At 43.5% G+C, this 23,696-nt stretch overlaps 2 protein-coding genes across 4 annotated transcripts in view; one reads left to right on the top strand and one right to left on the bottom strand.

Moving 5' to 3' along the window:
- The window catches only part of LOC109623404 (beta-1,4-glucuronyltransferase 1), a 416,723-nt gene that overhangs the window by 187,976 nt on the left and 205,051 nt on the right, over positions 1 to 23,696 (top strand). The window lies entirely within an intron of this gene.
- Positions 15,170 to 22,907, bottom strand: LOC134285987 (uncharacterized). The gene is made up of 3 exons (XM_062847551.1): positions 21,968 to 22,907; positions 20,369 to 20,699; positions 15,170 to 20,315 (listed from the first exon to the last, which is right to left on the bottom strand). The coding sequence occupies exons 1-3, from the start codon at positions 22,905 to 22,907 to the stop codon at positions 15,170 to 15,172; spliced, it is 6,417 nt and encodes a 2,138-aa protein (XP_062703535.1).

Raw genomic sequence — 23,696 nt, 5'->3', positions numbered from 1 at the left:
CGTAGAATTTGACCGACTTTTGGAATACACAACTACTGTCAAATCTTAATGTTGGACCATGTAATGTAGCATCACGAAGAAGGTGTGATGGGAATTAAATTCACGTTGTGCCTGAAAAATACGTGGACTAGATGGAAATAGAATTCGTTGGAAAATAATTCAATCTTAAAAATAGTCATTGAAACCAAACTAGCCATGAAGCGTTGGACGAGGAGCAAGAATAAACTCGATCATTTGATCGGTGCTTAGTATGCCGGGAATTAGATAAAAACCCTAGGTTGTTTTGCGCACGCTACTGGTAGTTCCCACTCTATGAAGAATCCGGCACTTCCAGACGCATAAGTGGTCCCATTAGTGGAAGGTCTCTGCTCCACGCGGAAGCCGTTCCGCTTCTTCCTCCCGCAATGTTGCCATGCCATCATGTGGCTGCTACCTAACCAGCTAATGATGTCCAACGCAAACGTCATGCCGGGCGCATTGTCGGTCGACCGCGCTGGCTGGCTGGTGTGCTCTGCTGTGTGTGAACAGAACTTCGTCGTCCCAAGCCAAGCTGACAAAAGAAGAGATTCTTTCGGTCAACGACCCTCTCCAGCCGGGGCTCTTGACTTTCGATCTTGCTAAACTACTTTTTCTCACATGGCGCGTTCGGTTTCGGTCTGCGTTTCTGCTGCTCAGGAACAATTCACACCTTTCGGTCGGATGCTCTATTTACATGGATCGAATTCCTTACTGCTGCCCCCCGCCCTGCCCTGTCCTGTGTCCCTTCAGTCGGTCGATCGTCGAGCCGGGTAACGACCAGTAGTGGCGACGTGGACCACGGACGACGAGGAATTAGACAATGGCGAGACGACCGCGCAAAAGCGAGTAGCGGTCGCGCGCAAAAACGCCGTCTTTAGTCGCCGCGATTGGGTGATTTGCGCTATCCGGTGGATTCCGCAGGCGAACAATGAGTTGAAGATCGCTTCTCTGGATATTCGGTTCGGACATGATGGGGGGAAAGATAACAAATGAGTGTTTGATTTTCTCCGGTTCTACAAAAGGAAGCACTTCATCATTATTGTTTGCGCCGTGGCATAACATGTTCGAAATTTGTATTTCATAAATTTTAATCTGTTCGCATTTGTTAGTTCACCGTAGATAAGGGCTTCTTTAGCCACAGCTCTAAAGGCGTAAGTATCCAGCATGACCTTGCTGGGGATGACGGGTTCGGTTGCGGGTCGGTCCAGGAACTTTTCGTAAAGGTAATTTCTTTGACTTACATACAGGCATAGAGTATCTTCGAGCCTGCCACATGATCCACCCATGCCAAATGGCCATTGATAGAGGAAGCTCTCAATGAATAACTGTGGAAGTTGTTATAGAACACAAGCTGAGAAGCAGACTTTGTCCCAGTAGGGACTCTTAAAAACTTTGAGCAGTACCAAGAAACGAACTCAACCAATTTTAACATGATTTTAACATCTTAGTTAACTCATACTTTTTCGCGCTGTTTAAACCTTATACCGTTGTTCCAGAATCCCTTGGTTTTTAAATTTTCAATTTGTCTCCAAACAAAAAAAAGATATTTTAATTAACTGTAAAAAGACCACCTTAACGGGATCAATCACAAACCTTCACTAGCTAAATAGACACACTTGGGATCCAATTTCAGAAGACGGTGATGAATAAGGTTCGCTTTCAAAGGAATTGGACATGGGCTGTGCCTGAATAAACTCGGTGATTATGCGCTCTTTATTGTGTGGTCTGAGAAGAATGACTAAGTACCTAGTGATGATGGCCGGTAAACTGTGCGGGTGTTCCGCTGCTGCTTTGTTACTATGCAGCATGCATGGCGAATAAGGCGGACACACGGTACAATGGCAAACAACTTCTGGTTTTTTTACGGACGGTTAGTAAGGTTTGTAATCCCAGGCAATCCCATACAATTAACATTTATAAAACTTTTGTCCGATTGGAAAAATGTATTGGAGCATAAGTAGACATCATTTATTAATAGTAGAGCTCTTGACAAGCTTGGTGGTCTAGTGGCTAACGTATGCAGAAGATCGAGGGTTCAATCCCTGGTCTGTCCCATTTCTCTTACTTTGAATCTTTCTATCTTCTTTCTCTCTTACTCTTCTTTACATATACAACTCATGTATATTGAATGAGTTCAAGGTCATCGCTAGACCAGAAATCGTTGAAACGGACTGAAAAAGCCGTTTCCCTTCCATCCAACTTTTACAGAATAGTGTCAATCTATCATGTAACACCTACAAGTTACTCAACCAAACGAACTGTGCCGTTCCTCCTTCAGAGTAATCAACACACAATCCATCACCTAAATATATCCTCTATCCCATGGATCGTTTTCTATACCGTCAAATGGGGTAACTTGCACCACTTTTCGACTTTAAAGCAATATCATTGAAAATCTAAACATTTTAAACAAACTGTAAAGCATCAAGTACACTAATTACCACGAGTAGAATTCTATGCAGCACTTGATATAGCAAAATACGTTGTCATCTAATCAGGAGGTGCGTAATACAAGCTTGTTGCAAGTTACCCCATCTGTGGGGCAACTTGCAACACATGACATGAAGCTAAGTTAGCTAACATTAAATTGCACTAACATTCTAGTTTTTTAGAATAGATGTTGGTGATTGTTTTAGAACGTTCATAAACTGAATTAAACTTACACCAAGATGAAACATAAATGAAGTTTAAAAATATGAAAATCATTAACAATGTTTCAACGTCACGTGCAAAAAATGGTAAAATTAAGTTGACATTTGGAAATGAACACGTCACGTAATTTATAAATGATTCGTTTCGATGATTTCTGAAGAAACATCGTGAAATGAAAACAAATTACAGAAATTTTTATTAATTTCAACTGTTGCAAGTTACCCCATAGTGGAGGTCGAATATGATTATGATTTTTTACATTACTTAGTCGATAAGTTTATCAAACTTTAATCGTTTAGCTAAGCTTACTATTAGGTACCCTAACTGCAAGCAAGGACATCAGACTTATCGCACTTGCCATCAGTGTTGAGAATACTCACTAGCAAGAGCGATACTCACTTGCTTCTATCTCAGTTCAGAAGCACGCTATCAAAAAATGATGTTTGAAGGGCTTTTAAATTGTAGTTTAATCTAAAAGTTTGCCGAATAGAGTAAAGGTTGCAAACGCATACCAAAGTTGTGAGATAGCTGTGAGTACGAGGTGAGTAAAATTCGTGTAATTTATACTCACCTTGTGCTCACAGCTCTCTCACGGTTTTGGTATGCGTCTGCGACCTTTACTTTATTTGGCAAACTTTTAGAATAAACTACGATCTGAAAGTCCTTCAAATATCATTTTTTGATAGCATGCTTCTGGACTGAGATAGAAGCAAGTGAGTATAACTTTTCGCAAGTGAGTATTCGCAACACTGCTTGCCATAGGAGAGAGGTAAAGCACGATTTTCATACTTGTTTTTATGGCATAAAATGAGCAAACCATTTCAACAGTGTAGCTGAACAATAAACAAAGAAAGAAAACTGATTTTTTCACCAAAGCGATGTTTGGTACACATAATTTTGTTAATCGAAATAATGGAGCATACTAGCTTTCATTATTATGAAAGAAAAAATAGTTCACATTTAATGTATGTCATCGTGTTGCAAGTTACACCGCTGTTGCAAGTAACCCCGTTTGACGGTACAACAATTCTCTAGACCTACCTACGTTAGTGGTGCGCTTTTCCGCTAATCGAGGACAACTACCGAGAATAGTCATCCTAAATACCTCCTTTATTCTCCATATTCATTTCAAATAGGATAATTCGCCAATTGTTGAACACAATGCAAATGTTGAACAGTTTCTGAAAATCGTTTTGTAAATCGAACTCAATTCTCGCTAAATCCAAACGGCTGATTAGAAGCGTATGCATAAACATGAGTGGTACGATATTGCACCGACGCCCTTCACACTTTTACATTGTTTAAAATTACCATTTCATCGGGATTTTATAACTTTACTATTTTCTTCACACTTTCATTATGTATCCATGATCCACTTGTTGAACACTGTCATTACTGTTAGCATGGCAGCCAGGATTTGTTTCGATTTCAAGAGCTTTCCAGTTTCAAGGGTATTCCAGTTCCAGGGGTTTTCGAGGGATTTTAGAGAATTTCAGTGACGTTTCAAGGTATCCAGAGGTGTTTCCGGAGGTTTCAGAACCAATTGGGTTTTTAAATTAAGAAAAATGTATTGATTTTTTTGATTTTGTACAAGAGAGCACCTTTTTCCGAATCACCATGATTTTTTTCAGATTTATAAAACTTCATTTTGGTACCTAAAATCGATTTCGAAGAGATTTTTCGAAATCACCTTTTGACAGCTGGTCAACTGCTTGACAGCTCCGCCCGGTACAAAATGTGACAAGGGGTGATTCGACCAATTGCTCCCATACAAACGTCAAACTGATTTTTAAATTGGTTCCCGGGCACCAAAATTCATGAAAATTTGAATTTCGGCTCAGTTTTGCATGCAGATTCTGGATATGGGATTATCTCAACACCGCTAAAGAAGCCAATTCGGGGGTATTCAAGGAGTTTCAGAGCCGCCTCTTTCAGGACTTGGTTGTTCCAGGAGTTTTCCAGGGATTTCCGAATTATTCCAGATGATTTCAGTAGCGTTACAAAAGTTTTAGGGGTACTCCAGAGGATTTCAAGGATGTTCCAGTAGGTTTTAGGGGCGTTTCAGGGATTTTCGATGAGTTTCAGAGGCGTTCTAGTAGATTTCAGCGGCTTTCAAGAGGTTTCAGGGGAGTTCTAGGGGGGTTCGGGGCGTTTCAGGAGTGTTACAGGGGATCTTCATAAGGGTCAGAGTCAGAGATTTTCATAAGGGACAAAAACGTTCCAAAGGGTTTTACGCGTTTTCAGGGGTGTTTCAGGAGATACCGGGACGTTTCAGGGGCGGTCCAGAGGATTTCAGGGGACGCCAAGATAGCATCCCCTTAATCTATCGGAAATCCCTTCACAACCAGAGTTGATGTGCACGTACTGTAGACGCGTGTATGGATGACGCATTACAAGCGAGCTCCCAGGAGTATTGTACATTTTGAGACTCAAAGTTATGCGCCTCTTGAGAGGTTCGCTATCACATTTATATACACATGAGAAATGGAAAGCTCCTTGGAATCCTCGGGAACCGCCTTAAAAAGCTCCCTTGATAATTAAAATGAAAAACCTGACATACTTGTAATACAGATTCACTATTCTTCGATATAGCAGGGACCATCGAGATAGGGCGCTGCACACCGTGCTTGAAAGAGTATTTTATCTAACTCTTTTTCTAGAGTAAGAGTAATTTATCTAACAGCTTTTCCATGGTTGGTTTGATTACATTCAAAATGTGGGGTGCTTGAGAAAGTGTGCTGATTATGACTTGCTAGCTGGTGGCACTCTTTCAGGAGTTTCTTTTCGGTTTCCACAGGAATTCCATCCGGAATTCCTCCAGAAGTTTGTTCGCGATTTTTTTTTCATAAATTTCTAGTGAGACTCCCCAATTTTTTTAAGGAGATTCTTCAAGGGGTTTATGTAGAGTTTCTTGAAACGTTGAGAATACCTTCTGGAATTTCTCCCAAAGTTCTTTGTAAAATAATTCAGATGTTGCTTCCCGGGAATTCCTCCAAAAGCTCTTTCCGGGATTTTTTCAGAAACTCCATTCGAGGATTTCATTCAGGATCAAGGACTCCTCCAGAAATTCCATGCAAGGTTCCTACAGAAGTTCCTTCTAAAAATTTTCAAGAATTTTATCTGGAATTGAGGACTTCCACAGGATTTCTTCTGGGATCCCTCTAGGAACTCCTTTCGGGATTTTTTTTTTGGGAATTACTTACGAGATTCCTTTAAAAACTCATTCCGGAATTCCTGTGAGAATGCCTCCGCGAACTCCTTTGAAGGCCAGGGCCCGTAGCGTAGTGGCTTCACGTTCACGTCATAAGTGGATGGTCATGGGTTCGATCCCAGCCCCGCTTCTTGCAATTTTTCGTTAGTTGCTCTTCCCCCCGAGAGCGGATGACACCTGATCCTCTTCTGAGCATATGCTCTAACAGACCCTGAACCCCAATGAACCCCAATCGGACTGGGAAAGGAACAAGAGCCACACACATCAACATCCTCGTGCTCATCATTCTACCATGGACAGTAGGGTGGCCCACTCTTATATGAAAAACAAAAAATTCAAAAATGTCATTCACCTCCTAAATCAGTTGTTTTGGACTCCCAGAAGCTACGTTCAAAATTTGAGCAAAATCGGTTGAGCCTAAAGGGGCGCTCAAAACGCTTGAAGTTTGTATGGGAAAACTTGACCAAATGTATGCAGAAATTTTATGTTTTCGAATTTTGCTGCTAGGTGGCGCTGTAAGCGTTCAATAAATAAACTCTTTTGTATTACTGTAGGTGACTATAAGCCAAACAACTTTGTCGAAGACCGCGAAGTGATCCGACGGCTGTGAAATAAGTTATACCCTAGGCAAAGTGAGGCAAAGTTTTGAAATTTCATTATTGATATTATTCCTTTACATGTATTGGAAAAACAACAATAAAGGTTATCCTCACATTACCTAGGGTATAACTTTTTTCACATACGTTGGATCACTTGCGGTCTTTGACGAAATTGTTTGGCATATAGTCACCTACAATAATACCAAAGGGTTTGATTATTGAACGCTTACAGAGCCACCTAGCGGCAAAACTCGAAAACTTGAAATTTCTGCATACATTGGCAAAATTTCCCCATACAAACTTCAAGTGATTTGAGCGCCCCCTTAGGCTCAACCGATTTTGCTCAAATTTTGAACGTAGCTTCTGGGAGTCCAAAACAACTGATTTAGAAGGTAAGACTTGGCATTTTTTTTTTTAAATTTTTGTTTTTCATATAAGTGTGGGCCACCTTAATGGACAGGGTAGAAAAGTGACAGCAGCGCAAAGACAACCAGTTCGATATAGTAGAATAAGAATAGAATACATTTAGGCGCTGTACAAAGTGTAAGTGCAGCTGCCAGTTGGAATCGCTCACGCTGTGCCCTAGTGGACAAAAGAGCTGAAAATAAAAAAAAAAACCTCTTCCGGGATTCCTTTCGGAATCACTTCCTGGCTTAGGGAACTTCCTCTGGGATCTACTTCCGGGACTTTATCTGGAACTGCTTCCAGTATTTCTTCAGGATCTGTTTCCTGATTTTTTTCAGGAATTTATTTCAGGATTCCTTTGGGAATTTTTGCAGAGCTATTTCAGGGAATTCATCCTGGAGTTTAGTTATGGTATTCCTCATGAAATTACTATAGGAGTTCCTTATGAAGTTCCTACATGAGTTCCTTGAAGAATATCTGCAACAATTTCTTAAGGAACCTCCCAGCAGCTTTGGTTTTCCTGTTAGGTATAGACTGCTTCCAGAAAAAAAAACTTCTGAAGATTTTTTTTCTAAGAATCTGTCAGAAGAATCTTTGAAAGCGGAAGCATTCTGAAAAGCATTCCCGGAATACCTTGAGAAATTCTGAAGGGAATCCATTGAAAGTCCAGCGGGAATCTCAGAAGGAATTCCATATCGACTCTTTTTAAGAATCTCAGGAGGAACATTTGGAGGATCCCAGAGGGAACTTTTAAAGGAACTTCAGGAAGAATCTCAGATGGACCAGCCTGAGGAACCACAGAATTTTGGAGAAAATTTACCTGTGTAATCCCAGAAGTCGCGGAATAAATTCCTAGCGAAATTTTGGAAAGAATTTCCAGAGGAATCCAGGATATTTTGGAGGAATTCCAGAAGGTATGTCTCGAAAAATCTTCCTAGAGAAATCTTGCCAAGCTCCTGGAGAATCCCAGATGAAGCTCTTGGAGAAGTTCTGGAAGTACTTAAAGGATAAACCGCGACAGAATTCCGAATGGAGTGGTGCCATCAACAAGTCATAAACCTGGCATTTTGAATTCCACCCATGAAACATGTATCCTGAAATAAATTTCTGGAGAAACCACAGAAAGAATTCCTGGAGGAGTCCCACGAAAAATGCTGGGGTTATCCTAGAAAGAATACCTAGAGGACTCTCGGAATGAATTCCTAGCGATATTTCAAAAGAAACTTCTAGAGGAATCCAGAAACTCCTAAAGGAATCTCAGAAGGTAGTCCGTAAGAAATACGGAAAGAATCTGTCGAAGACTCCGTGGAGAGATCTTGACAAAGCTCGTGGACGAATCCCAGATGGAAGGTCTTTAGGATTCTCAGAAGAATCTTCCGGAAGAATCCCAAATGGAGCTTCTAATGTAATCCTTAATAAACCACCCAAAGAATCTTATAAAGAATTGGCAAGTAGAAACTCGTGGAGTATTGGAGTACGTGGAGAAATATCGAAAAAAAAATCCGGATGAAATGCATGTGGAATTTTGGAAAGAGCTCCTGGATGGGTGCTACCAGCAAGTCTTAACTCAGTACACTTTCTCACGTACGCAAATCCTACATTTTGAATACAATAATATTTGATGCTTGTGAAGCAGATTAGGACCCAAGAAGAAAAAGATTTTTCTAGACAGTGGAAAAGATAAAAAAAAAGTATAGCTAAAACAAGGAAGCCACTTTAATTTGGAACTAAAGGTCTTTTATATCAAAATAGTTTATGAGCTATGCGGTTGACGACTTCTACTGTGAAAGTTTTATAATCTTGTGTATGTAGTTGAAAAATGCCACATCTCTTTCTTATTAATGTATAAAAGTTTAATATTATCGTATACCTGCAGTAAAACTAAACGATGTTGTTCAGTCCGCAAGGCGCACTGAATGAAGAAATTACGACACCGATGTCCATTGTACTCCCACTTCCCTATCGTATGTCCGTTGTGCCCCACTTTCCCCCGAACGACTGTGAGTGCACGCCTTGGAACGTTCGAGATGGCTACCTCCAACCCGGCTGGCAAGCGAGAGAGAGCGTACGACGACACAACGACCGTGACGACGACGAAGCACTTGCGACGAACGTCGAGAGAGAGAGATCCCACGGAGAGCGTGAGTGACCCGACCAACCGAGAGCAAGAGAGCTACCGTATGCGACGTGCCTGCACCCTAAAATGAAACAACACAGGCTTGTGTACAATGTACACAGGCTTGTGTACAATGTACACAGATTTGTGTACTACTAGATCAGCCTCCACCCCTGTGTCAAATGTACACAGTCACTTTTCTGGCTCTAGCGCTGGTATGAGCGCAAAGTTCATAACTAATTTTCTCTGAACGATGACATGCATTATCAGGAATCGATCAGTGCAAAAATAATTGTTAATTTTGTTTTCATGCCAGCGCTGGAGCCGGAAAAGTATCTGTGTACATTTGACACAGCGGTGAGGCTGATCTAGTAGTACACAAATCTGTGTAACTTCTGTAACCGTGTGGCCCGCGCTATCAGCAACCGAATAACGTCATCATCATCATCACCACTCGATACGCCTAGAATGTTCCACGTGATTCTAGAGCGCATCGGAGCCAGCTATAAATATGCGCGTGTTGCGCAGTTTCGGGAACAGTTTTATTCGATCCGGCAAACGATCGACAATAAATAGAATTAGTCCAGAGAAATATTTCTCCGGTGTTTCATTCCACCTTCTATCCGAACCAATCCTGGTTCCTGGTGTCAGAGCTCTAAGCTTCTGTTCACCAGTTGGCGTTGAGGTGCTGGCAGCCGACCGAGGCTGCTCCAGTCCACCAGTTCCATCGAGGTGAAGTCACAGGGACTTCACAGCCTGCGGGCATCCCTGGGAAGGAGTTTCCTACACTCCTGCTCCCACCTGGCTCCGTCTCTGCGGGGACGCGAGCAAATCCGGTGAGGCCAAACCGGCCAATAGCCAGCCCCATTCCCAAACCCAAATACAGTCCACTGCGTAAGTATCACAACAGATGTTTTCTTTCCTTTTCTGTTTCAGGTTGGTTCCACGAGAAATTTTCAAAGTATAACAAGGGAGATTCACAATTTCCATAATCAAGTAATGATTATTGTTTCATTCCATTATATAAGGCAAGTAGGTAATCGGAGCGTAACATGATGATTGGAACACTTGACCATTACGCCGAGGACCTGGGCCACTCCCGACAAACTCACAAAATATGAGTTCTTTCTGAATTCTGAGTACCTGTACATAAACTGGAGGGGACTGGCCAAAGTCTGAAATATGTTTCAGAGTGTTTGAATTCTCATGTAATCAGACAATTTCTTGGTTTTCCACTACAATTTAAATTGTTTATTGAGAAAGTAGCCTATCTTGTTGATACATGGTTTCATTATCTATGGTTCATTTTCAACTTCTAGAGCTGTGTCATTTTATTATGATCGCAAAGACCTTAGAGCCTATGACCTTTAGGAGCAGTGTATGTATTTTGATGTGAGTAAGTTATCACCGAAACAACAGAAATTACCCAAGCTACACACATGTCATATAAAAGTTACGACAGCGCAAGTTTTGATTGTATAGAAGTTTATTTGACGTTATTCCAACACAATGTTTGAATCACGTCAAATAAACTTCTATACAACCAAAACTTGCGCTGACGTAACTCTTATATAACATGTGTGTTGCTATATGTTGTATACAGATTTTTCCATGCAAATTTAGATGAAAAACTACCGACTAACGTTTCGAAGCTATGTAGCAAGATCAATTTTATTTGATTCTACTTTTTATTTACACGAACATGTTCCAAACTGTTATCCATACTTCCAAAAACATAGTGTGTACCCTTGAATTTACTACTTTTTCATACGTTATGTTATATGATTCTCGTTGTTCTTTAGTCGTGATTCGTATATTCTTCGCGATTCACAGGGATTTGAGAAAACAACTACCATCAACTTGACACAACAACACATCATCCATATGCTATCGATGAGCCGCGCCCCAAGAAGAGTGCAATCATTTTGTAATGAATAATGCCGCACGTCGTTAAACTGACACTTTTGTGCAAATAAATTGTTTTTTTTATGGATCAACTTGAACGCGGTTGGTAATTACCAGTGCAAAGAAGAGACAAGACCGATTGCCATCAATGTCGTCATGGCGCGGCGGACTAAACGTCAATCGATCGCGTTCGATTAACTTGATGGTTCTCACTGAAACGGTCGGTACTAACTATGACAGCTCACCACCACCTCCAGCTGGTTGTTAAGGAATAGAGCAAGGTAAGTAGCTGTTATACCGACATTGGAATGTAAACACAGAAATTGCATAGCCAACGGCTGTCGTCGTCCTTCCGACTCTTGGAAGAAGAATGATAGCGCGTTAATTAGCATGTGGCGCGATGGATAGGATTGGGGAGGAGAATCATGGGTATGACTACAAACTATGGTTGGTATTCTCATCGCATCCGGTGCACCAACGCGTTGTGTTGGATTGTGCGTTGGTAATTGATATCAGTCAACAGGGGCATGATTTATTGCAGGGTAAATCAATCTAGCGAGCTCGTGTTGAGAGGTTCGGTTTTTATTGCCCATACACATGTCTACACGATAGATAAATGGAACAATGTTGCTCAGTATTGCTGTGGCTCACAGAATGTAGCAGTTTGTGATAGTTTGTGTCGAAAGTCAGACGAGTGGTTTATTTCAGCAATCAAACTAAATGGGTCAGGATGGAGTTTTCTTTCAACAAGTCATAGATTAGGCAAATTGCTTAAAGCGGCTGGACTACATCCCTAGTCCCGTCAAAGACCAGTTAGATAGTGATTTTTTGTGTAGCTTTTCAAAACCTAAGGACTGTTTTCAAATTTACTTCTGACATGGCTACTTCTTGTAAGTGTCAGAGATGATCCCTTGGTATAACAACCAGTTCAAACGTCGACTAATACCACAAGCATCGAAACCACATCATTATATTACTTGTGGCACAAGTGGAGATTAACGATGGCAATCGTCACATTCTCTATTTCGTCGCATGTTCCTCGTTCGGTTTCCACTACCATCTACCGTGACAGTCACTCACGTCCTAGATACGTACTTACTTACACACCTCGCCACAGTTGGTGCATCTCGATAACGAGACACAAATAGTTTAATTGGGCGGAAAATTGTATTATTGCGCCTCATCCTTTGCCATCAACCGGGCGGCGGCGGTTCAGTTAGCACTGTGCACTGTGTTACAGCTGATAAGAAACTTCTTTGGGTATCGTCGTCACCATAGTCGGTACCCTAATGCTAGTAACGACAACGACGACGGACACAAATGGCATTTCTATGGTTGTTTAATGAAGCTTCACCGAGGACTGCAATACGTGAGGCTGGGGTTCCTCCTCCGGTAGTAGGTGCTGAATGAAGAAGATTACAACCGTCGATAAACCGTTTCGTTGTGGCAGAACGATAACTCATAATTAACTACTATTAATTTAACGTTGGACTGGGAATGCAACCCGACAGCTGTATCGGATTACACCAGTTTTAATTGGATGGGTCGTCAAATGTCTTCTGCTTCTGCTGTTGTAGGCACGCACCTTGCTAGGGTACTACCTGTGTTGCAGCGGGATTATCGTTGGAGACTGACCTGCACCTACTGCAGTTCTTGCATGATTCGGCGCAGACGCCAGGCGCGGTAAGCACATAAGTTATGGAGTGCATCTTATTACAAATTGACCGATCCTTGAACGGGGCTCTTGTGATGCCCAGAGGGGATTATAGAGCATTACCAGACGAAGTCTCTGTCCAGTTTCGCAATCATAACTCACTTGAACTAAAACCGTTGCTTGAAGTGACCCGTAAATGCATTGCCATCAATATGGTTCAAAGTGTTACGCGACCAACCGTCGAATTGACTAATTTTCCGTGCTCCAAATTTGCGGCCGTCGATGATCATCAACGGCAGCAATAAATATGAAGATGTGCAGCATGGTGATGACTCTTCACACCGAGCAGCAAGTGTCTAATTGCTTACATTTAATTGTTGCGGCGTACGCCACTGCACTGCACCGAGAAGAGCAGTTTTTCTACTGTATTGTCATTATTAGGCGCACTAATTGGGCAACCCGCGCCATTGAGTGGTGCACAAGTGTCGAACTTCACGTGCGCTGCACTCGATAGAAATTGGCTGGCCAGGCCATCAATTGGGATAAGACGATAGGCTCTTCTTGCATAACTCGATCGATCAGCATACTGGAGTAAATATGGATCCCCTTGCTTTCGATGGCCAGCATTATAGTAAGCGATAAGTTGTTGACTTAGTAAGCTACAACGTGCTCAAATAACGATACCACTTCGCTTCTACAATAGCACTTCAGTCAATCGCTTTTAGCACCTGAGTTTTTCACAACGGCGTAGGACCGGGGAGATGGGCTCTGTCTAGGGTTCATGATGCTTCAGCAAATTTTAAGAATCTCTCTCATGGAAAAGGAAAATATAATGATGAGTGTTATCAAAGATGGTTAGAAGAAAATAGGATTCTAATCATCTTTGGTAATTTATTGCAAACTGTGTTCAAAGTTGAACAAACACCAAAAAATGTAAATAACTTGATTTGAAACTATTACGAAAAGTATCTACATTTAACACCGTGCAATATTTACTGAATTTTGACGAGTCGAAGATGCCAGCAAAGTTTAATGCTGAACTTTTGACAAATTTTAAGAAAATAAAACTGATGACCGGTAGAATTTCGTCAAAGAATCTGTTTATTTAATCATTCATATCTATTTCGCAAAATGGGTAATTCACACTAAGCATTCATAGACCCTTTATCATTCATTGGCCACTCCCTAGAATGTTCGTCGTCTGAATTTTAAATTATAAAACCAAAATAATAAAAATACCCAAGTGACCATTAGCACTATATTTCGCCTTTTTTCGCTCGCCTGGCTATTAAGCGGCCAATATAGAGCGTGTCAGCTACTTATTAGCATTATATGAGTTCCCAGGTGAATTATAGTGCCTCGTGGTTACTTGGGTAGTCATGTGATAGCTTACATAGTTTTGATCGGGGCAGGCAAAATCTCCATGTTTCAAAAAATGGTCAACTAGCTGTAACTTTTCGAAAAATGCATCAAATATTCTCAATTTTTTTCTTTAAGTTGATCAACTAGTTGTGTATTAGTGATCCATATTTGGAAAAGATCGGGTCATTCTACATAAAGTTAAAAAGTGAGATTTTTTGACACACTCAAGAAGTTACAGCTCTTTGACCATTTTTTGAATAAGAAAAATTATGCCTGTCTCGATCATTTTGTCTATCCCCTAGCTGTTTATATATCAGGATAGTATATCGTACGAAACCATTATCTGGAAAACTAGACACCTATATGTACTTGATAGGAGTTAGCACGACAAATGAACCAGGTTTCATGAATTGATTTCGAATAACTTGAATAGAACAATGATGGAGTACCATTGGAAATGTTATCCAAAATGTTCTTGAACACATAATTGATAAAAGTCTTGCCTAATTTTATAAGAGGATTCCTGATTGTTGACGATCTCCGGTCTAAGTTATATTCCAAAGTTGACCCGTGATCTACAGGGGATAGACAAAATGATCGGGACAAGCTATTTTTTCACTTATCAAAAAATAGCTAACTAGCTGTTACTTCTCTGAAAGTGCATAAAAAAATCTCAAATTTTCACTTAATTTTTCGGCACATCTGCTACCGTAATTCGGCAAAGTGACGTGATCTAGTGGTAATCTAGCATCTATGGAAGAAAATAAAAACGAACGATCAAAAGTGTTGGGAAGAACTTTCAGTTCGAACGGAAAATGAACAATCCTGATAGCGGGTCCGTTTGACACAGCTTCAAAGCTAGAAATTTTATTTGCATGTTAATTTTAAGCATATTTAGGAATAAGTTTTACTCACATTTGGTGTTCTTTTACAAATTCTAGGTTATTTTTGTCCTCACTGTGTTCTTCGTTGTAATTCTACCTGTGATAATAGTTCTAAGTTTAGGTTAACAAATTCAATCGTGTATTACACATTTTTACCTTTAGAAAGCACAAATAGTAAATAAATTCAAGTAGAATAAGTTTTCAAATTAGTTTTAAGTTTAGAGTAATCTTTATCTTTAGCTACAACTTTGTTACTACACTGGTGATCTCAAAAAACTGTTTCTCCTTGCTAGTGCCCAATGACAGTTCTTCATCAGCCGTCAACGCATGACGGATGATTATTGCGAAGGGCGTACCGTGTACTCACTCCTTCGAGTTCGAAAAACTGCACAGTGGTTCGCCAACATCCCCCCGCCCGTGTAGTTCCGGTACGCCAGACTCCGGTACTTCTGGCTCGTCTTTCGGCACCCCTTTTACCTCCAGTAACGCCAACTTCGTTGCTGGCCGGTTGACCAGTCCTCGTGCTGTTTGCACAACTGCTCTGCGCACCTGGCCATCCTTCCCTGATAGAACTTCTACCACTCTTCCACGAACCCATCCGTTCCGCTTTCCTTCTTCTACCACAATAACCAGATCCCCTGGTTTCAGTGGCCTCACTGGCTGGAACCACTTGGTACGTCGTGTCAACGTGGGAAGATATTCGCGGACCCAGCGAGTCCAGAAAGTATCGACGAGATACTTCGACAACTTCCAGCTGTCTCTTAGTGGTGCCTGCTCCTTCTCAATATCCCGACTTGGTTGATTGATGCCTTGCGTTCCGTATAGCAGGAAATGATTGGACGACAGTGCTTCCTGGTTCACATGATCCAGCGGGACGTAGGTCAGTGGTCTGGAATTCACGATGGACTCTGCCTCCAGAGCTATTGTCTCCAGGACTTCGTCACTGGGGTGGCGAGGATGATCTGCAATTGCCGACATTGCCGCCTTCACTGACCTCACCAAACGCTCCCATGATCCTCCCATGTGGGGGGCGAGTGGGGGGTTGAAAAGCCATCGTGTGTCAGAGTTCGTAAAGGTTGTTGCACAGCACTCTCCGATCGCACGAAGTTGTTTCCGAAGCAAGTTTTTCGCGCCCACAAAATTGGTTCCGTTGTCGGAACAGAAAGTTGCGGGAGACCCTCTGCGCGCAACGAATCGACGGATGGCCATGACACACGACTGCGTCGATAAGCTGTGGACCACCTCGAGGTGCACGGCCCTGATGGACAGGCACGTGAAAAGAGCGATCCATCGTTTAACCGTGCTACGTCCTTGCTTCACGAAAACAGGCCCAAAATAGTCCACTCCGGTATGAGTGAACGGTCGGATGAACGATGTTAGCCGAATTTCGGGTAATGGTGCCATCATTGGCTCTTGGGGAGTCGCCTTCCGCACACGGCAATACTCACATTGTTTGGCTACCTTCGATACAACCGAACGGAGTTTTGGTATCTGGAAACGTTGCCGCAATTCATTAAATACCGTCTCCTTGTTTCCGTGTAGGAAACGAATGTGGTAGCTTTCCACAAGCAGTTCCGTTACCCGATGTTCCTTCGGGAGAAAGATAGGGTATTTCAGGTCCGTGGATACAACAGGGGCTGCAGTTATGCGACTGTTCATCCGCAGCACTCCATTGCTGTCCAGCATCGGTGACATGTTGAACAGGGCGCACGATCTCTCCAACTTCCGAGGTTCTTCACGAGGGTGTTCTTTGTTGTACAGAAGCGTAGAGTATTCCTCCGAGTATGCTTCCCTTTGCACTTGCCTCCACAGCAGTGTTTCCGCACTCTGCAGTTCTTCCTGCACCAACGGTCCGTTCACCTTTAGGCCAAGGAACCGTTTGACCGCTCTGATAACGTAGGCTGTAGCTCGTACTAATCTTGTCCATTTGGAAAACCTCTCGACAGCTACGATGAACGGTGGATGCAGCTTTCGATGGTGCAAGAACGCTGATCGCATGTCTTCCGTTGTTACGAAATCCTCCGATGTATGTTCAGTCCATTTTTCCGTCGTGTCGGATAGAAAACTTGGGCCGGAGTACCACCAATCTTCTGGGTTGAAACTTGGTCCGTCCTTCCACTTCGTTGCCTGATCAGCAACATTCAGTTTTGACTGAACCTTCCTCCACTCGCCGATGGTGGTCGTAGTTAAAATCTCTCCAACTCGAAATCCGACGAACTGATGGTAACGCCGTGTTTCAGACCTCAGCCACGCCAAGACCGTTGTAGAGTCTGTCCAGAGATATCGTGCCGAGATAGGGATTGTTAGAGCCTTGCATATGGTGTCCAGTAAACGGCTCCCGATAAGAGCCGCTTGCAATTCCAACCGTGGAATGGATAACGGTTTCAGCGGCGCTACTTTCGTCTTCGCCGCTATCAGCGTACATCGTGGGATCCCGTTATCGGAACTTCGCAGGTACGCAACGCAAGCGTATGCATTTTCGCTGGCATCCACAAACATATGGATCTCGGCGCCATTGCATACTGATCTATTACCGGAGAAGAAACACCTTGGCACGCCAACTTCGTTGATCTTCAGCAGCAGTCCGCTCCATCTACGCCAGTCTTCTAGTATTTCGCCACTAATCGCTTCGTCCCAGTCTAAGCCTTCTCTCCAGATGCGCTGCATGATTAACTTGCCGTGCACTATGAAATGCGCTACCAAACCCAACGGATCAAAAAGAGACATTATGGTCCGTAAGACTTGGCGCTTCGTAGGCGTCGTGTTGTTCAGCACAATGTTCCGTACTTCTTCTTTCAGGTCCAACTCGAACGTGAAGATATCCTCCTCCGGTTTCCACACCATTCCCAAAACTCTTTCGACGATCGACTCCAATTTGATTAGCTTTTGTTCAGCTTCGCTGACTTCCCCGATGCGCTCGAGAACTGCAGGTGAATTTGATGCGAAATTCCGGATCTCCATTCCAGCCATGGCGTGAACGTGTTTCACATCTTCGATAAGCTCCACTGCTTCTTCGACCGTATCAACACTATCCAAAAAATCATCCACGTAGTGGTTTTCGACGATGGCATGGGCTGCCTCAGGATATTGCTGTTTGTAGTCCTCTGCGTTCCTATTTTTCAGGTACTGAGCGATGCAAGGTGAGCACGCAGCGCCAAACGTGGCGACATCCATCACGAAGATCTGTGGAGGTTCTTCAGGGTGCTCCCGGAAGAGAAATCGTTGTGCCTGTCTGTCCTCTTGCCGAATCCGGAATTGGTGAAACATTTCTTTTATGTCTCCGCTAAAGGCTACGCTTTTTTGGCGAAAACGCAGCAGAACAGATGGTAGCGCTGTTAACAGATCCGGCCCTTTCAGCATCAGGTCGTTGAACGAAACACCTTCTGATCGGGCTGCAGCGTCCCAAATAAGACGGACTTTTTCCGGTTTGCGTGGATTTCTCACCACCCCCAGTGGCAAGTACCATACCCGACCCGGTTCTGACGATTCCAACTCGGCAGCGGTAATTCGATGAGCGTATCCTTTGGCCACATACTCCTGAATCAGTTGCTTGACTTTCTCTCGTAGCTGCTCATCTTTCGCCAGCTTACGCTCCAGAGCTTCCGCTCTACGGACTGCCATACTGTAGCTATTCGGAAGGGAAGGTTCATCGTTTCGCCACAACAGGCCAGTTTCCAGCCTACCGTCGATCCTTCGGGTAGTTTTCTGTAATATCTCCAACGCTGTCTTGTCTTGTTCCGATAGTGGGCTCTGGTTGACGCTCGCTTCATCGACCGCCATAAACTGCCTGAACAGATTGTGTAAATCCGTGTCTGCGCCGTGTAACTCTTGGTGCGTGTGCACGTACTCTACTGGACTACTACCGACGGTATGTTTTCCGAAGAGGCTCCATCCGAGCCGCGTTTTGACCGCGACCAGCTCTCCGTTTCTACTCTCTCGACTTTTCAGTGTACTGATCAGCTTAGCGTTATCTACACCGATGATGAGACGAGGAACAGCACTGGTGTAACTTGACAAAGGAAGCTTTCTGAGGTACGGATGACCCAGACAAAGTTCCTCGTAATCCACCGTTTGGCTTGGCAGTTTTAGTTGGCCAACCGTCCTTGCCTTCAGTGGGAACATGTTTGCTATGTTGTGCCCGGAAATAGCGACATTGACGTGCTGGGAATCTTTCTCGATCCTCGTAATATCTCCAGTCCAGCCCAGACACAACGGCTCAGCCGGTCCCACTGCACCCAGTTGTTTGGCTACCTCTGCTTCCATCATCGTCGATGAAGATCCATCATCCAAGAACGCGAAGACCTCTACGCTGTTTCCGTTGTAGTGCAGCGTCACGGGAAGGTAACGCATCAAAGCACAAGAGGTAACGGAATGGTGGTTTTGATGAACGATGTTTCTTTCCGTCGGCGTTGATGTTGGAACTGTTCCAGTCTGCACCTTGGCCAGGTGTAGTAAAGCGTGGTGACGCATGCGGCAGTCTCCAACTCCACATTCTTGTTTTGAACGACAAGGCCATGAACGATGAGGGATCAAGCATATTCTACACAGCCCTTTTTGTCGCAAAACCTTCCATCTTTCGTCTACACTCAGTCGCTTGAAGTCTGGACACTCAGCAACACGATGGTCTGTCTTGGAGCAGTGCACGCAGGGCTTGACGGTGGGGTTACTTGATTCAGTCCCAGACGACCCCGATGTATTTGATGAAGATTGATGTACGAACAGCTTCTCCTTCGCCGCTCTTTCTCGTTTCGGCTTCTCCTGCTTCTCCACCGGCTGTTGTCCTATACCAGTCAGGAGAGTCACGTCGCTGGCCATCGTAACAAGGTCCTTCATGAAGTCGTTGAAGGTCGCCAAATTCACTGTGTGGTAGTTACGCTTAAAGGAAGCCCACTGTAGTTTCAGAGTCGGCGGAAGTCTGTCTACCAGCTCTTGCAGCAACATTGGGTTGCTAATATGCTGATGTTGTTGGGCTAGTATCATGTGTTCCACCATGTTCCCCACGCCCATTCCGAACTTGATCAGGGTTTTCAGGTCATCACCCCTGGGTGAGGGTATTTCGCGCATCCGCTTCAGAAGGGAATGGATAATCACTTCCGGTCTGCCATACAATCGCTCCAGGGTTGCCAGCACGTATGGAACTGACTCCGGAATCAGCAATCGACTTCTCACGCTTTCCAACGCATGTCCACGTAAACATCGTTGGAGTCTCGCCAGGTTCTCAGCGTCGTTATAGCCGCAAGCCTCTGTCGAGTTGTTGAAGGAACTCAGGAATAGCGGCCAGTCCTGTGGATCTCCAGCAAACACGGGCAACTCTTTCGGAATAACTTGGCGAGCGGCCAGTTGCTCTGCTGTAAGTCTCGGTACTCGACGAGGTTGCGATTGGCTCGAATTCTGCCATTGCCCACGCTGATCCATCCCGTGCTGAGGGTTTGGTTGTGTCGTTGGTTCCGGGTATGTCTGATGTACCGGAAGGGTTTCCAATCTAGACGAGTTCGGGAGAGCCCCTCGCCTGTAGACGACAAATACTCCGTAGAATTCAGAGCATAATCTGGTTGGCCGTACGTTGATTGGTATTGGATCGGTGGCTGATATCCGATTGCTCCAAGATGCGGAACCGATGGCCACGCTGGATTCCATGTTGCTGCAGTTGGTTTCCTCGCAAAGTTCTCGTATCCGGGGGGAGGCTGAATCACAGAGTGGTCTCTAGCACTTGTCACTGTACACTGTTCACGACCGGACGGTGGTTGTACTTCTTGACGATCGGGCACACTGTACTGTTGTTGTCCCACCGGAGGCACAAACAAACGATTCACTTCACTACTGTGACCGGGCACACCGACGGACGATTTCGGAACACTCAACTGATTCTGACCGGGAAACGGTTGCATCGCGGCTGGTTTTGATTCGCAAAATGAAATGGCTGGTTTTGAATCCACAATGAAATTCACATATTCTACGTATGGTGCAAAAAAAGCCTTTTAGAATTAAATGTAAAAAAATGCAACTTAATATCATTTAGCAGAAAACGAACAACACCAAACATTTCAGTTGCATTAGGATATCAAAATGTGGAAAAATGTGAAAGAGTAAGAGACTTAGGAGTAATCTTAGACTCTAAGCTTACTTTCGTAGACCACTACAACACAATAATTCACAGGGCTAATAACATGCTAGGGTTTATTAAGCGTTTCTGCTACAACTTTAATGACCCATACACAATCAAAACTCTGTATATTGCATATGTAAGATCAATACTGGAATATTGCAGCATTGTATGGTCTCCTTTTTCAATCACGCACGAAGAAAGATTAGAATCAGTACAAAAGCAATTTCTATTATATGCTCTTCGTAAATTAGGTTGGACTTCATTTCCACTTCCATCATATGAAGCACGCTGCAAGCTTATCGACATACAAACATTGAAAGAGCGGCGTGAAATTGCAATGGTTTCTTTTGTTAACGATATCGTTTCACAACGTATTGATTCAACAAAAATCTTATCCTCATTAAATTTTTACATACCTTCTCGGCAACTACGAAATCGAAACATATTCATAACAAACCACCGTAGAACAAACTACGCCAAATTTGGGCCTCTTAATCGAATGATGGACATTTATAATCAACACTGCGAAACCATTGACTTTACAATGTCTCGGCATAACCTTAGAAAATACTTTTACAGTCTTCGAAGTCCCAACACCTAAAAACATTATAAATACACTACCTATCCTAATTTAATTTTTTAATATTTTTTATGTATTTCTTAGACTAAACTATAGCATTAAGAAACAAAAAATATGTATATGTAAATGTACTAGTCTACGTCGGTTGACGAAATAAATAAATAATTTTCCGGCAAAAACTGCGCGGATTTTGACGACGGTATTTGACCCATTATATTCAACCCCGGGGGAGGTTCACCCGATGTTGGTACAGTGCCCAGGGAATGATTTAGTGCTAAATGACCCTGACCTGCTCCTAACTGATTTCCTGGCTTGGCTAGATTGTTATGGCTTTGTCTATGCCCTGACTGTCTACCTACGTTTTGTTTTATTGTTGGTATTGAAGGCGTGCTGGTTTGACCTACTTCTGGTATAGGTTGCAATCTGACGTGCAACGTACTAACGCTAGTTCTCACCTGGCTCTCAGTAGACAAACCTGAACCGGTAGGTGACGCACCTCGTACACCACCAGCGCGTGACGTCATACCTGCGTTGGTCCTCGTATGGGCTGCTCTTGCCTTCTGCGGTACCCGTTCTTCGGACTCCAGTTCACCAGTAACAAACACTCCAGTATGCTTGCGGGATGACGGAATAGCCCCGGCGGACGTGTCCACCTCCGTGCCATGGTGGGACATAGGTTCTTGGGCTGCTACTGTGAATTCCGTAGAACGAAACCGCTGCTCTGCAAGAACGTTGCTGACGCTCGTCGTCATGTTCGATTCAATTTCTTGGCCGCCTTCGGCCGATGCGTATTGCAGCACTTCTTCGGGGACAACTGTTGATGCGTTTTGGTCTTCGGCTTCATCTGCTGGACTACGCAGGGTTCCATCTGGCCTTGTGGATACGATTTGAGCCGACGTGGTAGCTACTTGACTGTTCACTCCATCTGTCTGACTCGATGCACCGACCCACTTCCTGGTACTATCGCGGATTTGCCTGGAACTCACCCTGCTCTTGACGCTGCGAAGTTCATCCTCATCCTGCAGTTGTGCGTCTAGTATGGCAAACTGTTGCTTCTCGAAATCCTCCTCGACCTGACGCCGCAGTCGCTGAAACTTCTCGGCGTCTTCGAGTTCCCTGAGACGGTTTTGTTTCTCCTTCTCAAGCTGTTGCAGCCGCAGAGCCACCCGTGCTGAGCTGCTACTACTATGTGACGTTCGCCGGGAGCTGCGGCTCGTGCGGTGGGATGAAACAGTGACGACTTCATCGCTCTCGACGCACCTCTTGCAGGTGAAACTCCGATCGGGATCGGCAATCGAGTCTCCCACGTCCGCGCACGAATAATGTACGTACCCGTCACAGCGGTCACACTGGACCAGATTATTGGCGTTGTTCGGTCTGTTGCACATTATACAGTGGCTGTCCGATGGATCCATTGTTCCTTTGTTCGGATGGCAACCACATGTGCTTCGAAACAATCGCAAATCTTTGAAGATTTTTGTTGGGAAGAACTTTCAGTTCGAACGGAAAATGAACAATCCTGATAGCGGGTCCGTTTGACACAGCTTCAAAGCTAGAAATTTTATTTGCATGTTAATTTTAAGCATATTTAGGAATAAGTTTTACTCACATTTGGTGTTCTTTTACAAATTCTAGGTTATTTTTGTCCTCACTGTGTTCTTCGTTGTAATTCTACCTGTGATAATAGTTCTAAGTTTAGGTTAACAAATTCAATCGTGTATTACACATTTTTACCTTTAGAAAGCACAAATAGTAAATAAATTCAAGTAGAATAAGTTTTCAAATTAGTTTTAAGTTTAGAGTAATCTTTATCTTTAGCTACAACTTTGTTACTACACTGGTGATCTCAAAAAACTGTTTCTCCTTGCTAGTGCCCAATGACAGTTCTTCATCAGCCGTCAACGCATGACGGATGATTATTGCGAAGGGCGTACCGTGTACTCACTCCTTCGAGTTCGAAAAACTGCACAGTGGTTCGCCAACAAAAAGTTTAATGAATGATAATCAAAAATGTACCGAAATTGTTAATGTCGCGGTTCCGGGTCATTTGGCCGAAAGAGTCGTTTGGCCGAATGCCATTTGGCCAAATGCTGTTTGGCCGAAAAATGAATGATGAACTTAAGTTATCATGCCACAGTTCTCCGCATCAGTATAACTCGAATGAACAGCCTATGATTCAAAGAAGGAATAAGCTTTGATTAAAT

The sequence above is a fragment of the Aedes albopictus genome, chromosome 2, assembly GCF_035046485.1.
Source record: "Aedes albopictus strain Foshan chromosome 2, AalbF5, whole genome shotgun sequence".
NCBI lineage: Eukaryota > Metazoa > Arthropoda > Insecta > Diptera > Culicidae > Aedes > Aedes albopictus.
The sequence above is the reverse complement of the archived record's forward strand: the minus strand, read 5'-3'. Positions and strand labels throughout refer to the sequence as shown.